At 34.6% G+C, this 16,840-nt stretch overlaps 2 protein-coding genes across 2 annotated transcripts in view; both read right to left on the bottom strand.

The window, feature by feature from the left end:
- dachs (unconventional myosin-IXb-like dachs) overlaps window positions 1-16,840 on the bottom strand; it is a 174,047-nt gene that overhangs the window by 150,898 nt on the left and 6,309 nt on the right. Inside the window, exons 2-3 of the mRNA XM_074172453.1 lie at window positions 5,605-5,748; window positions 5,344-5,429 (exon numbers count right to left, since the gene is read on the bottom strand). Of these exons, the coding sequence (XP_074028554.1) occupies window positions 5,344-5,429; window positions 5,605-5,748 (230 nt within the window). The remainder of the gene's footprint in view (window positions 1-5,343; window positions 5,430-5,604; window positions 5,749-16,840) is intronic.
- Window positions 1,357-2,996, bottom strand: LOC141481240 (uncharacterized). Its single transcript, XM_074172456.1, has 3 exons — window positions 2,480-2,996; window positions 2,199-2,420; window positions 1,357-2,141 (listed from the first exon to the last, which is right to left on the bottom strand). The coding sequence occupies exons 1-3, from the start codon at window positions 2,648-2,650 to the stop codon at window positions 1,494-1,496; spliced, it is 1,041 nt and encodes a 346-aa protein (XP_074028557.1). The 5' UTR covers window positions 2,651-2,996; the 3' UTR covers window positions 1,357-1,493.

Below are 16,840 nucleotides of genomic sequence, written 5' to 3'. Positions count from 1 at the left end.
ATGTTTGAAGCTAAGTCAGTTTAGGTTAACTGAAAATACTATCAAATTGTTCAAAAACAATCTCACTAGTAAAGTACCTTGGTGTTTATCCAAAAAAATTGAAGTTACCTCTGGAGTCCCCCAAGGATCAAATTGAGGTCCCTCATTTTTTGCTTGATCTGCTTTCAGTTTCGAATTCTCTTTTTTTTGTTTGCTGATGACTTAAACATTCATAAACAAGTGCAATAGTAAGGGATGATGTAATGTTGCAAAAAGATTTGAATTATTTTTCAGTTCAGTTATGTCTGTTACGCGCAAATAAGAACTATTTACAGAAATGCTAATAAAATGTTGGGTATTCAGGGAACACCATAGACACGCCCGATGAAGCGAAATACGTGTTACCTTTTTGTGAAAATACTTATGGATTTTCATCATCATCACATAAAAAATGTTAGGGTCTATTTGGTTAATCATTCAGCAATATCCGTTCGCTTAAACTATTGTGCTACATCGTGGTAGAAAGTGAATTAGAATTTGGTTCGAATATATGGTATGACGAATATTACCCAACATTTTACGAATTGGGAAAACTTCAAAACGATTTTTTAAGACTTCTGTATTTGTAAAAATATCATGTATGGCCGAACAATATGTTTTAATATCATTTCTCCACAGGATTCTTAATAATAGTGTAGAAATCACCTCATTACCTATTGTTAGTGAAGTTTCCTGTTCCAATCAGAAGGACACGATAAAATATAATGTTTCATATAATCTGCTCTGAGGTGTCCCATTTACGGGTATGGCCGTCTCACAAATGAATTAAATAAATAATTTATATAGATTGGTAGGATTTGCTAAGAAACCTTAGGAAAAAAGTCATTGTACAATTTGTTGCAATGTCAGCAACTCACTCATGTTCATATGTGTATACTTTTATTTAATTTTATAATTAATAAGATCATCCTTGTAATTATACTCATGTTTTAGTAAATGAATAAATTAATAAATTATTGATTTGATACCTATCTATCAGACCGTTTTCAGGGGCTGAACTTCAAAAAAATACAAATGAATGTGACAAATATCAGCACATTGTGTGAAAAGTTATCTTGAGGCTGCTTTGCCATATGACATCAAACTCGGTCAAAAATGCTTCGCTTGGAACTTTGTGAATCACACTCGCATTTTGGAATTTGTTTTTGAGTGCTAAGTCTCCGAGTCATTGGAATTTCTGTTATGGTTTCGTCTCATCTCGCATCTGGAAACTTGTTTTAAGATATTTGCAAAACTAACCGTGAAAAAATATTTTGATCAGTGTAACTCATAATGTATTAAAAGCTTTTCAGAATCTTGGATATTTTATTTCTGACCGGGATATTATAAGCTTATATCGTCATAGTTACGCTATCAATAAAAAGGGTCATAACTCCCTTGGGACATTATAGATTTTATAATTCCCTCTACCTTTCACAAGTAAAAATAAATAGAAATGAAAACTGAACCATATTTTATTTATTCACGTCATTACAAATAATAAATGTACAATTTTGAAATGTTCCCTGAAAATTACTTCCGCCACTGGAAACAATTTCTTCTTTTGTATGGCTGGAGCTTCTGTTCACTACAGTCGAGGTACCTGCCTCTTCTGATGACAAAGTAGACAACATACGCGCCGTTTCATTTCTCAATTCGATGCTACCCTCCAAATACCCCTCCGCCACCGTGGAACTTTTCCAACCTCCGTGTCTTTTTAAGTTAGTCATAGTTGCTCCTGCATTGGCTAGAGCAGTAGCAGAAGTGCGACGAAGGCAATGTCCCGTATAGGAAGATGAGTTTGGCAATCCTAAATACATTGCGATTTTGCTGGGGATTTTCCCAAACATGTTTTTTCCAATTGGCTGAGATGTACATTTATTTTGTCGGAAGCTCAAAAAAAATCGTTCAATACCTTTAGGACGCAAAGACATATAAATTCTTAATAAAGGCAAAGCGGAGAACTCTTTTTCATCCACAACTGTAAATTTCTTCGATACACCAGTTTCACTTTCCGGTACGTTCACTACCATAACGGAATCCCGGTCCTCTATATCCGATATCTTCATATTCAAAAGTTCCTTACTTCTGCATCCTCCAAAATAACCCATAATCAAAACAACCTATAACAAAAAAAAGGAAATAAATACACACAAAAAGAAAAATAAGAAAAAAATTACCTTATGCAATAAATGAATATCATTAGGAGCGTCCTTTAGGAATCTGATAACATCTTTAGGAGATAAAACAGCAGACTTTTTCGGCTTATAACTCTTACTCTTCCGTTTCAAAAAAACCTGTAGTTCATTGAACTTGGTGATATCTCGTTTCTCATGTATAGTCACCATCGATTTTAGCATTGACCATTTAGTCCATAAAGAATTCGGACTATACGTTTCTGACTGAAACGAATAAACACAATTACTACCAAATCTACCGAAAAACATAGAAAATTCCTTACCAGTTCTTGAAAATATGCCAGAAATACAGTTTCAGTGACATCTTTTGGCATAACATTTTTCCGTGTCAGCCAGTCCAGATATATCTTGTATTCTTTTTGGTATACGGCTTCACTTTTCGATGGAATTAATGATTCTCTTGCTTGTTCAGCTGTTTTCAAAATATCCTCCATTATATTTGGGGTAGAAAACACGTTTTCACCGCAAACACAGCTTGATAACAAAGTTCTGTTTATAAACAAGTAACATAGCAACAACCTAGCAACAAGAAAACTCTACTATAATCAACGGTACCTGATTCAAATATACCGGGAAGGTAATGAATTGGTACATTTTTCCGTTTTAAAAATGAACAAAATTTTATTGAAATCGGTCAGAAATAAAATTATCTATGTACCACGGGAATTAATGAGCCTTAATAACCTCAGGCTATTGCTGTCCCTCGAGCCAGAGGCCCTCGGGACGCAAACTTTGCCATCGGTAATTAAGGCCCTCCTAATTCCCTTGATACATAAATAACTATTATTTCCTTTCGTTAGTCATAATTTTCCACTTTGTTTTTGATTTTTTGATAGGTAAAAGTTTTTGACTTTCTACTACTCCATCTTGATACAAAAATGTGGGAATCTTCCAAAGAAAGGAAGCAAACAATCAGTTTTAAAAGAAGTAACTATATAGATAGATGTTCAGATCATGCAAAGAAGTAACTTTAAGACACAAACTGGAAGGAAAAGCCCTCCTGAAACAGTTACTTTCATATAAACATTTAATTACAAGAAAGAAAAATCCTTTCGGAATAAATAATTTTATATGAACTCTGAATTACCAATCTAGATAACATTATGTAAAAAACAGATGTAAGTGAAATTTTCACCTTTAATTTAGTATAATGCTTAGAAATCCTGTTATGATATCTGATTTAATTCCATAACGAATGTTTGTTATGTTATATATGGTGTTCCTGAAACTCGTAGAAATATAAAAATTGTCAAACATTACAAGTTATGATAGGTTTATAATAGGGTTATAATATTATCAAATTAGCGAAGAGGCACTACTATCATAGTAAAATATCTAATAATCAAAATGATATCAGGAACATGACAGGTTTTGAATGATTTGTATGAAATAACCAATCCAATGGCTTCGACCAATACACTACATTATAATGTACTTAAACTACACGAAAAAACTATACGAAAACATTCCAGATACCCCTAATCATTCGATTCATATATGACTAATATCAATATTCCTGAAAGTTTAATGTAAACAAAACCAATTTATAATAACTACTGACAACTATTAGAAACATTTAAGAAGAGTGGTTTGAAACTCTGGCCATTAAAGAAGCCCACAAGAGGCCCCGAATCTGGTTGAGATACGTAGACGACACCTTCATAATATGGAACCATGGGAATGCAGAACTAGACATTTTCCTGAAGCACATCAACAACGTAAGTCCTTCCATCACTTTCACAATGGAGAAGGAGGTCCACAACGAGTTGCCTTTCTTAGACGTATTGGTGAAGAGGACCGACACAAAATGGGAAACATCTGTATATCGAAAACCCACTCACACAGGACAGTATCTGAACCAGAAATCTAACCACCATCAATCGACTAAGAGAGGAATCATCAAGACTCTACTAGACCGTGCTTTCGAGCTCTGTAATACAAAGGAAGGTCTCGAAAAAGAAATAGGCATCATCAAAAATGACCTTCAACGGAATGGTTACTCCAAAGTGATGGTAGAAGAGGCTTTAGCTAGAAGACAGCAAGAGCTCCACAAGGAAGAGAAGCCGCCACAACCAGTACTTGTACTTCCCTACATCAGAGGATTATCGGAAAGGATAAGAAGGATAGGGTCCAAGTATAACATTAGGACCTGCTTCAGATCTGGGAACACTATCCGTAGCAGCCTCACAAAAATCCACCAAATGCGGCTGCGATTCCAAGAATTGCATTGACCGGATACCCTGCGAGAGCGGAGAATCATACATCGGTGAAACTGAGAGGCCATTGAAAGTTCGCATTGCTGAGCACAAGAAACACACACAGCGAGGAGAAACCAGCAAATCCGGAATAGTAGATCATGTTTGGACTCATCAACATAATATCAAATGGGCTCAAGCTGAAATCATCCACAAAGAGGAACACTGATTTAGGAGAAAATTCAAGGAAGCCGCGTATATGTTGTCCAACAATGCATTTAGTCAAGCTAGCGTAGAGATACGTAACATATGGAAACCTCTTATCAAGCGAAAAACGACCAACTCCCGCCAAACGGTCATCTCCCGCTAAAACCAATGAAGCGGAAAGAGGAAAGAGGGGAATGACCTATGAATAGTCAGATTTCGGAGGAATAGGTCCAGTTATCACCCGAAGACGATTGTGGATTGTGACGTAACTTGGTTTGGAATCTTTTAATTTTTATTTTTATTTTTCATTTTTGTTAATAATATTTTTTAATTTTCATCTTGTTTTAATATTTCAATTTTTGATTTTTCCGGTTGTAGCTTGTATGTTATTTCCGTGTAATTTCAGTTTAGTGTTAATAAAATTGTTATTTTCGGTTAATTTTTTTATTTTTTTTTCAGGGATTTTAAATTAATTTATATTATATTAGACAATGGAAGTCCGAAATGATGAAATTTCTCTATTATATTCAGTCATAGCATAGCGTACGTATAATGAAATCCTTTTTCCAATCACCAGAAATGCAATACCCTTCTCGACGCGCATCTCACCAACCAAGTTGACTTTTTCAGTAGTAAAGAAAACTTTTGATTGGGAAAAGTGTTTGTTTTTGGATTTATTCAACGCCAGAGGTCCCATTTAAACTTTTTATTAGGTGAATTCTTACCTTTCCGCTTTGAACCCACTCGCCGTGGCTTGGTTTCTGCTAGTACCCTACTCAACCGTTTCTGCAGTGCTTGTTTTTCTCTATATCTGAAACAAATATAACATCGCATTGCTAGTTGAAATTCAAATAAACCTGCACAAATGAATTAACTGACTTAAACTTTTGTGCAAATACTTTGTTTGTCTCCAAGTCAGTTTTGATTTGCGAAAAAGTATATCAGGCTCACCCCTAATAACTGGAATAATTGTGATTAGAACTCACCTGCAGAAGAATTCAGGTCGAATCCTGTAATGCGAGAGAAAATCGTCGTACATCCTGAGCATGGCCAATAAATGTCCAGCCACCAGAGCGTTTTGCTCGTAGGTTTCATCAGGTAGGAGCATTCTGCAGGCATGGTAATCAATACTGCAATAGAAAAAGTATTTTGTAATACCAGAATATCATGGCATTTTTCGTGAATTTTCTTATTTTAGTAAATGACAGGAATCAATGATTATTTCTTGATATTACAGTCGTCTTTATCAATTTAAACATTTTATTCTTTGGTAAACCAAATTTATATAAAATCCAAGCTCTTTGTACTGTAAAAGGTGTACAGTAGGTATTAGCCATCACGTTTACTCGACCCAACGTAGGTAAAACAAAAAAATTTACCCTTTTTCAGGTTGGAGGTCAAGAATGATCAGGAAGAGAAGTCGACTTTTTTTATGTGAGTTTTCTCGAATAGAAATTGAACTATCTGAAGAGAGCCTTCAAATGAAACAGGAGAACATACCAAAGATCATATAAAGTTTTAATGTTTTATTCTGAAGAAACAGAAAAGTGAAAGATTAGTAGCACAAATGGACAGTATACAGGGTGTTCCTTAAACACATGCTAATATGTAAGGAGGTAATTCTTAGACCCATTTTAAGAAAAAAAACTTCCTATGGACGTATGTCCTAAACGCCTTAACTTTTGAGATACAGGGTGGCAAAGTTTTCAAAAATAATCAGTTTTTTAATAATAACTGAGATAATTTTGTAGACATCTTTGGCATATTTGGTACATATGTTCCATGCCTCAAGGCACATTTTCTGATGTACACAAATTTGTATTTTTTCAAACAGTGGCATCCCTACGGGTTTCGCATTGAATATTTTTGGGGAAGAAGTACTACGCCAATGCTTTCTTTTCAAATCATTTTTAAAATCCTCATTTATTTTTGAGAAAATTTGATCTCCTGGTATTTCTATGTCCGACGCATGATTTTCACTCAAAAAAATAAAAATCGACAGAAAGCAAATTAAGAAATTAGATCAATTCTAAAATGAATGAGAATCTGAAAATTGCTTCATAACGCATTTCCAATTCCCTAATAATATTTGAAAACATAATCTGTAGAAAAATAAATTTTTCACAAAAACGAGTTTTATTTTATTTTGTGACAGTAAGTCTAAACGAATAGCACAAATTTGTTGATTAGTAATAATACCAAAACTGATTATAAAAATTGTTGGAAGTGGCCACCTGCACTTAGTATGCATGCTTCCGCCCTTCTACGCATGGAATTACGCACCCGTTCAAATATTCCCGGCGTATTTCGTATAGTTTCACACGAGGCAACTATTCGCTCTCTTAAATCTTCTAAAGTATTAACGGAAGTTTTATACAAGAGTTTTAAGGTGACCCCATAAAAAAAATTTAAACTGTTAAGATCGGGGGATCTTGCTGGCCATTGCTGAGGTCCTCCGCGACCTATCCAACGATTAGGATAAACTGTATTTAAATGGTTTCGGACAATTACACTGAAATGAGCAGGGGCGCCATCGTGCATGTACCATATTCGATTCCTTAACGCAAGTGGTACATCTTCCAATAACCCAGGTAAGTCTTCTTCGAGAAAGTGTAAATAAGAACGACCATCAAGGCGTCCTGGTAGACCTATAATTCCTGTCCATACATTAACCGAAAATTGGTGTTGGAAATGGGTTTCGGTTATTGCATGGGGATTTTCTTCAGCCCACACATGATTGTTATGGAAATTTTGAATGGCATTCCGAGAAGAATTTGCTTCGTCTGTGAACAAAATTTGTGTCTCAAACTGCGGATTTAGTGCAATACTTTGTAGATACCACTGACTGAAGTACACACGCTGTGGAAAATCTCTGGGGAGCAATGCCTGCACTCTTGAAATATGGTATGGGTATAACAAAAAATCAACCAAAATACGCCAAACAATTTGATGACAAATATCCAGAGTTCTAGCGATCTTCCTCGTACTCGTCTCAGGATGTTCCTCAATTTCTTGCAGCACCGCTTCCTCAATTTCAGGGGTTCTTACTACACAAGGTCTACCTTCCGGAGTCCCTTTCTTGAAACTACCAGTTTCCCCAAGTCGACGATGAATATTTGAAAAGGTTCGGCTATCTGGTAAGGCACGATTAGGATATCTTTCCTGATAAATGCGCCTGGCTTCTGTTGCATTACCATCGGCAAGGCCATATACGTAATGCATTTGCGCCATTTCCGCATTCGTATAATTTACCATATTTACTGATATTCAGAAAAACAGCGGACTACCAAAATAACTTCAATAACACTTCAAAATCAATCAAAACGCGCTGTGACAGTTTTTAACACCAACACCTTACTTTAAACCAACATCAATATTAGCTACTGACGTTTGTACATACAGAGAATTCGTTTTTTATTGCTATGGTGGGTACGCTGTTTTTTCTGCTTTTAATCTTTAAAAAAAATCACATATCGACAAACTCCATATTTCCAAGAGGTGCAGTAAATAAATTCTGCTACACGTCATTTATTCCAGGATAACTAAATTTATGTTTTCAAAAATTATTAAGCGGTGCTGCGTTATGACGTAATTTTAATTGAGAACAGTGCATCTGACAACAAACAAATACCTTTTAGATCCTCAATCATTTTGCAACAAATCTGATCTCTTAGTTTGCTTTCAGTCGATGCACGATACCGCATCAGATTTTTAAGGAATTTATCCTTAAGTAAAGCGATTTTTAATTTTTTGAGCGAAAACCATGCGTCGGACAAAGAAAACCCAACAAATCAAACTTGGCTATTTTGAAAAATGTATAAAATCTGTAAAACGGCTATATTGAATTGGAATGTTGATATAGAGTCTCCTTGGAATCGTCATGAATATACAAAACGGCGAGACTAAAACCATATGCGGAAATGTAATAATGATTTTTCTATTTTTTCATTACTTCACCACGAGCCTATTAATTTGTTAAACACTCTCGATACAAATATGCTAGTGTAACTAACTATCCAAAGAATGTTCTATTTGATTAGAGGCAATTAGTGGGATACAAATCATTTGAGTTATCACCAAGTATTAATGTTGCCAATAAGTCTGTGGTACCGCATATAAAATATACCTGCTTTTACGAATTCATTAGCTTCATAAAGCAATTAACTTTTTATTGAGTATTTATCGACCGGTTGCAAGCAAGAAATATTGTCTTGTGCAAAAAATAAGATTTATTTATTATACATATTGACATAATAGAATTGATGGCCCATTCTTTTCATTAAGCGATACGAGGTTCCATATACTGGGAAATTTATGGAAGTGTTACATAGTTGATCTGATATAATTTGCCGTGATTGATTCGTAAAAAAATATAGACAGCTCTTGAACATTTTTATTGCTAATAGTTTTCGATACCCAAAACAAATAATATCGATCATCAGGCGCCAATATATATCGTCGTCGATAAAAAGAAGTTTCACAGTGAAAACCTAAATGAGATTTTGAAATGCAAAAGTGGAGCATACTTGGACGCAAAATATAAAACCATCATTTTGAAATTGGTTCAAAGACGTTTCTGTTAATTTCCAGGCATTTATTAACTTTTTTCATTGAATTGTTATATTTTTTAAGGACAAAACATAAGTACTACAGAAAAATCCTAAAGGCTCTTTAAGAGTGGTGCCTATGCGAAAGTGGCGATTCACATTAGATTAGAACCGCTAGAGCAGGGTTCCCAACCTTTTTGCACCTGCGTACCACTTGACGTTTTGAGAAATATTGGCGTACCACCAGACTCTTCTCTTCTCTTCTAAAAGTGTTCAAAGGCTTTTTTAATTAAATTCCTGAGAAAACTTCATATTTAATGGTTAGATATTTGTTTATTTACAACATGCTTATAATAAAGGGGGAATAGGTATTAATTTACAGTTTTATTCGTATATTCTAAATTAATTAAAATAATATTCAATTGTATAAAAGAAAATACAAAAAAATTTCAATGGGTAATCGCAATTTTTTGCAGGTAAGAACTTTAATTATTTATTATTTATTAAATCAAGAAAATGCTATAATTCATATTTTTTTTATTATGTATCGAATTCGATGCATACTTCGTTCTTAATAACCTTGTAATCGGTAGTACAACATTGAACGCGTTGTAACTTCGAAAATATTAACTTTAGAGAAAAAAAGTTTAAATAAAAGTTGTAGAAAATTTATAGATTCGAAAGTTTTATTATAAATAATTTATTGTTAAAATAATTATTTGAAGAGATATCGGTAAAAAAGCTATTAAACAAAAAGTAATAATAATATAAGTCGTGAACGGTGAGTACTACGAAAAAAAAATTGAACAAAAAAGGAAGTAAATTTAATTATCTTCAAAAAAGGTCCTTATAATTATGGGCCTAAAGTGTACGATTAAGGAGATACAGGCCCAAACAGTTTTTCACAAAATGGCGGCACTTCCGTCCGCCATTTTTTAAAGTATTTTGTGTTTTTAGGTTATTTACGTCAGACTGCAACTATCTATGCAATAAAATAACTCCTGCATAATTATGCATTATGGACAAGAGTAGCTCGCTCCCTATTACCTCTGCTATAAGTATTATTTCACTGGTCACCCAGCTATATAAGAACCCGTAGATGTTACACTGGTGACAGCTAAGTGGGATTTCACGAGGATTTCCCGGTTAAGAAATCTAATTCCACAGTGCAGACGATTTTTATTTTTGTTATTATCATTTTGTACGTCATTACAGATCTGAGCTTTATAAAACATCAAAATTTGCTGAGGTGTGTACAGTTTTCTTGTTCGGAGCAGTGATTCAAACTTTTGAGAAGCAGCCTTTGCAATTCCAGCCACATGATTGGGCCAAGACATATTGGTCAAAGCAGAAAGCGGAATTGTCTGCCCAGACATTGTTATATCCTGTTTGGAGACATTTATCTTTTTGGGTTTGCCCTGGTTTTCGTGGCATTGAATTGAATCTGGTTACATTTACACCAATTCGAAATGACCTCATTAAGATATACAACTTCCTGCTGCCGTCGACGTTCTGGAATCCAAATGGAATGACGAAACAACTGTGCTGTCGTCAGCAAAGTAATATATTGGATTATTATTTTTTTCAATAAGTCGTTGGTATACAATAAAAAGAGGGTTGGAGACAATATGGATCCCTGGGGAACACCAGCACATATCGAACGATTTTACGTAGTTGACAGTAAAGTATGCATATTCTTTTAATTCATGGCTCACGTTAACAAATCAATTCATTTTATTACTGTCATGAGTATTTTCTCCACTATTTTTATTTGCCAGAAAACATCAAAACAAACATTAATCTGAAGAAAGATTAGTTTGGTAACAGGTAACACAAAACGTCATGTCGTTTTGTGTTAGTGTTGTTTCGGAAATTTGGTTGTTGCAATGTTTTTTTATTCTTTTAATATGTTTGTAATATGTCTGATGGTTTTTCAAATAGTATTATTATCAACACGAAGAAACTACTTTGCGAGCCCTGAAGAAGAATGTAATTAAATTCGAATCGACGGCAAGAAAACAATTATTTTTTAAGAAAAAATGTATCCTGTTATCCAGCCTACCTTTCTTCAGAAAAATTATTTAATAATTAAACTAGTTGAACAAACATTTATGTTTCATAAAAATTGCCTTTTGAACAGTTCTTCAATAGTTTTACAAAACCCCTGGAATGTATGGGCGTTCATCTCTACTAGCAAATTTTCAAAAGATGTGTAAAGTTCATATATATTTGAATTCTGAGATGTTGGTTTCTACCTTTTTGAGACTACACAAATATTGATGATGGTTTTTCGTAGACAAACTCTGAAAAACATATATATATATGTTTATATATATATATATATATATTATATATATATAATATATATATATATATATATATATATATATTATATATATATATATATATATATATATATATATATATATATATATATATATATATAAATATATATATTTTAAACTTCAAATGTCATAATGTCAATTATCAATTTGCAGATATTTCCTGTTTCCTTTCTTTCTAGTTGCTACCACGCCACTAGTAAGTGCCATGCATGGCCGTTAAAATAAAATTTCAAATTTCAAATCCTCTAAATGTTATTTCTGAATAAAGTTTATATATATATTTTCTTTAAACCATAAAAATTTTAATGTGTGACACTTTTCTACATAATGAAAAGGACTTTTTTGTGTTTCTCAGTGAAATTTTCGACTTTTTAATATAACCTCAAGTTAGTAAGTACTTTTTATCTATTGTTTTACAATTTTGCTTCAATGTTATCAATTTATTGTAGATGTCTTGATAAAGGGAATAAACATTCTCGAAAGCTCGACCATATAACAAAGAGTATTCTTTAAACAACAGCCCAGCAATTTTTGACTGCATCCCCAACATTAATCCGTATTTATATATATATATATATATATATATATATATATATATATATATATATATATATATATTGTCATAAATAGCAGAATTTTTTATTAAAGTAGCTACAAAAATCAATGAAAAAACTAGAAATCCGTATTTATACAAATAAAGTTGATGATGAAATCTAACGAACGAAACGTCGCATTGCAAATTGGTTTATATCAAATTTAAACAAATATGCAACTGTATTAAAAGTTTCTCTCCATTTTTTTGTATAATTCGAAGGTAGACCCAAAAAAGGAAATTCGTCAATTCTAGATTTTGGCGGATATTCTCGGTATTCTCGATCTAAGAAGAGATTATTTCAGTACTCCAAAATAGTAAACTTTTGTCCAATTCAACCAACCTTGTACGTCTTACCGTTACCGAGATAGCAATACTGGAATCAGATATGCCTCTTCAAGAGTTTAGCAGTAGTTTTTCGTGTCTCAAGTATTGAAATGTGCTATAATGTTCAATTGATATTGGGTTTCATGCAGCTGTAAGTTTTCCGGTTTCTCCGCAAAAATTAATTACGTTCAAGCGCCACAGGCAATTGAGAATGACTATTCCTTATTACTATTCACTGAATAAACAAGTACCAAAATGGACAGGCGCAACATATTTAGCAGTTGAGTACCTTCATTGATTTTTTAATATGAAATAAAATATGTTTTTTCAACTCCTGTTCTTCGTGAGGTACGCCTTAATTGCAAACAAATTTCAAATTCTTGAAGATATTTTCTTCTATCTTTGAGCCCACACACGTTCCTTTTGTAATGTTTTTAATGGAGTTTGTTTCTATCACAAAGTGTTTTGCATCTCATTAGGAATTGGAATTGGCTATAAATTTTGATAATAATGCTCAACGTATATTTAATCCTTTGAAATTATACAGAAGATCAAAAAGAAATCATGATGATTATTTCAGGAGACTAATTGAGTTTTGATGAATGAATTTAAACAAAGTTACTCTTTTTATTGGTAGCTTGATCAATTGTTTTCAGAATTAGACATTTCCAGACCAATGAACTACACCTTGAATAAAAAAAACAATAAACTGCGAATGTGATGCACTGTAATACAATAAACTACGAGGCAGAAAGTGTAAAAAACCTACAGACAAAATCAAAAACTTTGAAATCGACATTATTTATAATATCATAAGGAAAGTTGATTTTTGAATTTTCTCCATTCATTTAAAACCTAACCGGCCTCAAACTGATGAATGATAATTTAGAGATATAAAAATGTACCCACCATAAATTCTTCGACTTTCCAGTGCCAAAAATGAAAATTTTGCGGATATAAGTTGTGATTATAACCGTAACCTTCAAATGATGACTATTTTCAAGTCATGCAATAACTTTCATTTTTGCTTTTGAAATTCAATATCAACCGACACATGTACCTGTGGCACTAATGCTTTCATTCGTACTCTATTTACATTACCACGGATACCCTGATTAATCACCTCACACTATGCGATAGAGCGCATGATAGGCTCAAACTAATAGAAACACTCACTGTCGATCAATCCCAAGAAGACTGAGAGGGTCCTTTTCACCAGGAAAAGAAGTTTATCGGGCTTAAAACCTCCAGAAATCTTCAAAAGCAAAGTAAACTCTGAAGAGGTAAAATACCTTGGTACTGCCCTCGACAGGCAGCTAACATGGAACTCTCACCTACAGACTAGAGCAAAAAGAGCATATGTGGCTTATGAGCAATGTCGGAGGACAGTGGGACGCACTAGAGTGCCACGAAGATTTAGCCAAAGCCTCGGTAGATGATAACATTATTCTGAGGTGGGTTAAAGGGCACGACAGGAGTGAAGGCAATCGCATTACCGACTCTTTAGCCAAGGAAGCGGCTGGACTAAGAATTTTAGGACCCAGTGACACCTACGGCCTGATGACTTCGACAATTGCGGAACTAGCCAAACGTCACACCCATGCTCAGGAAGATGAAACTGTCAGGCATGTCTTATGTGAGTGTCCGGAGTTATCGTCAATAAGAGAGTTTGTATTCAACGAGTCTTGGCCTACACCTGTCGATATAAAGGAGATGTCTCCTAGTGACCTGGAAAGGACAGGATAAACGACAGTCTAGGAAGACAACTTCTCGGGAGGATGTATAATGGTTCACATGTGGCCTAAGTGCTGTGGGCCTACACTCACCCTCCCTACTCAACAGATACATTACTACGCCAAAACAAAAAAGGCTTCAAATGATGCAAAATATTCCAGAATATTCCACAGCATTTGATACTATTCTGAACTATTTCACAATGATCTGAAATGTTTCTGAACGTTCCAGACTATTTTCGAACACTCCATAATGTTTCTGGTTTGTTCTGGAATATTGTTGAATTCTCTCGAATGCTCTGGATTGTTCCTAAAATTTCTAGAAGAGGAAAATTCGAATCATTATTTCTTCAAAAGCACACCTTCCAGGTAAAACCGAGAACTTTTTTCATGGATGAGGATAGAGGGCTACACCCACTTATACCTTGATCGTTCCACGAAGATCTGGAATTTCTGGGACATTCACGAACGTTCCAGAATATTCCAGAACATTTGACTCATTCAGAATGTTCCGGGATGTTCTGGAATGGTGTGGCTTGTTTTCGAATGGTCTCTAGAGGTCAAAACTTTCAGTCCTCTAATGTTCAAAAGCACGCCCTTCAGGTGAAAATGAGAGCAGTTCTGATATGCACTTTTGGTATGTCCCTGAGCTGTCTTAGCGATTCGGTCTTAATGCCATCGTGTTATGGATCTCTTCAATGTGGGAAAAAAAGTCGCAGAAGGCCAAATCTGGTGAATACGGTGGCTGAGGCATCAATACGGTGTTGTTTTTGGTCAAAAACAAGCAATGAAGAGTGTGCAGGTGCATTATTGTAATGCAAAAGCCATGAATTTTCTCAATAACGGACGTTTTCTTCGTTTTGCTTTTCGCAAGCGGCGCATAACTCCTTATTGACCGAACGACCATGTGGCAAGAACTCCTGATGTACTACGCCATGGTAATCGAAGAAAATAGTGAGAAAAAGCTTGATATTTGATCGAACTTGACGTGCTATTTTTGGTCTTGCCTTACTTGGGATCTTCCATTGGGACGATTGGGTTTTGTTGTCGATGTCATACCCACATACCCATGATGAGTCACCAGTTATGACCATTTCAAGTAAACCTGGATCGCCGTTAACACAATTCCTGAGCCATGCTCCCCAGACGTTTTTCAGAACAATCTACCACATTCCAGAATGTTTTGGGATTTTCTGGAATGTTGTGGCATGCTTTCGAAAGCTTTCTCATGTTCTAGACTGTTCAAGACCTTTCTAGAGGTTCCAAAATTCCCAACCCTTGAATATTTAAAACCACACCTTTAAGGTGAAAATGGGAGCCTTTTTCATGGATAAGCTGATTTGATTCTATGACAGAAAAAAATGTAGGCATGTATGTTCTGCTCCTGATCGAGTCGATAGTATTTTACAAGTAAAATGTCTCACATGGTTGGATCTCCGAATCAAAAACTCACTCACTTGCACATTCCTTGAAACAAAATCATTAACTTAAACTGTATCTTCAATTGGACTTCATTAGTTATTGTCAAAATGTTTTTGGTAGACCTGTCATTAATTACTATACTGTAACGTCCCTCTTTAATTTAAAATTAACCATGGTTTTTCTTCACACGAGGTTCTATTCTATTTTTATTTATTAATTTTTTCTCAAGGAAATATCTACCATTCTTAATGAAAACGTCACAGTTCCTGAAAGAAGTTGATTAATCACCCATTATTCACTTTGATAAAACGCCTTTTTCTTGCTACAGAGAGTATTAACTTTCTCAATTCTCATCTCACATACAGATACATACATACGATGTAAAAGGGCTGACTCCTGCCTCGCCCAGCGAGCATCGAAAATATTTCCTTAATGAAATCATAGTATGAAATATTGCTGTTTAGGCCGAAGAAACTCCATAATGTTATGTCGAGTATTGTTGACTACCTTTTATTACTCCTGATAGTAAAAAGGCTTGACGTGCATTATTATTTTTGAGGAAAAGCAAAGGCACTACATCAAAAAAATGTTTAAGTACAGGTCTCAGCAACTTCAAACATTACTCACATATTCTGTAGCCTTTTTCTGATGCCTGTTGAGCGACACCAGACTTATCTGGTCTACGAAACCAAATTTGCGAAACATGTTCCTCATAGCGAACTATTAGTCCACTTAGTTCCACTCTTTCTCCATTGCCTCGTCTTTCGGGCTTTCCAATACTTGTCTTTATTGTCTTTATTGAAACATATACCATTCGTCCTCGCAGCAATACCACTGATGATGTCTGCCGTAGAAGCATATGAAACGTTCCATTCGATCACGGCATACAATCCTGGATTTTGTTTTGTCTAATTATGACCCCGGCCGTGAAATCCTATGTTGTGGAAGTGTACGAGCAGTTTTGACAGCCACTTTCATGTTGAATTTTTCAAAAGTTCGGACCAATTTGTTGGTCAATTTTGTTCCATTCATTTCATTGAAGATTCTTCACGAAGCCGATTATTTTGTTGTGTGAGTGATCTTTTAGATCAACTGGAAAAAATTGAACTCTCCTTAAAGATCAAATCCTGATGCGGTCCGAGGCGGATCCAGGGTATGTGCTATGCTACCAAGTTCACACAAATGTATGGCTTGGGAGGTATGTCTCACGATACGCTTTCCTGAGGCAGCGGGTCACTAACTGCACCCAATAGTAA

This window comes from Leptinotarsa decemlineata, unplaced genomic scaffold, assembly GCF_025532065.1.
Source record: "Leptinotarsa decemlineata unplaced genomic scaffold, Ldec_3_MD MMD2_tig00000133_RagTag_RagTag, whole genome shotgun sequence".
NCBI lineage: Eukaryota > Metazoa > Arthropoda > Insecta > Coleoptera > Chrysomelidae > Leptinotarsa > Leptinotarsa decemlineata.
This window is presented reverse-complemented; position numbering and strand designations above follow the sequence as displayed.

Coding starts and splice junctions, on each gene's coding strand:
- LOC141481240 (XM_074172456.1), bottom strand. CDS start 2,650: ATGGAGGATATTTTGAAAACAGCTGAACAAGCAAGAGAATCATTAATT. Junction 2,421..2,479: donor TGGCATATTTTCAAGAACTG/GTAAGGAATTTT, acceptor TATTCGTTTCAG/TCAGAAACGTATAGTCCGAA. Junction 2,142..2,198: donor ATATTCATTTATTGCATAAG/GTAATTTTTTTC, acceptor TTTTTGTTATAG/GTTGTTTTGATTATGGGTTA.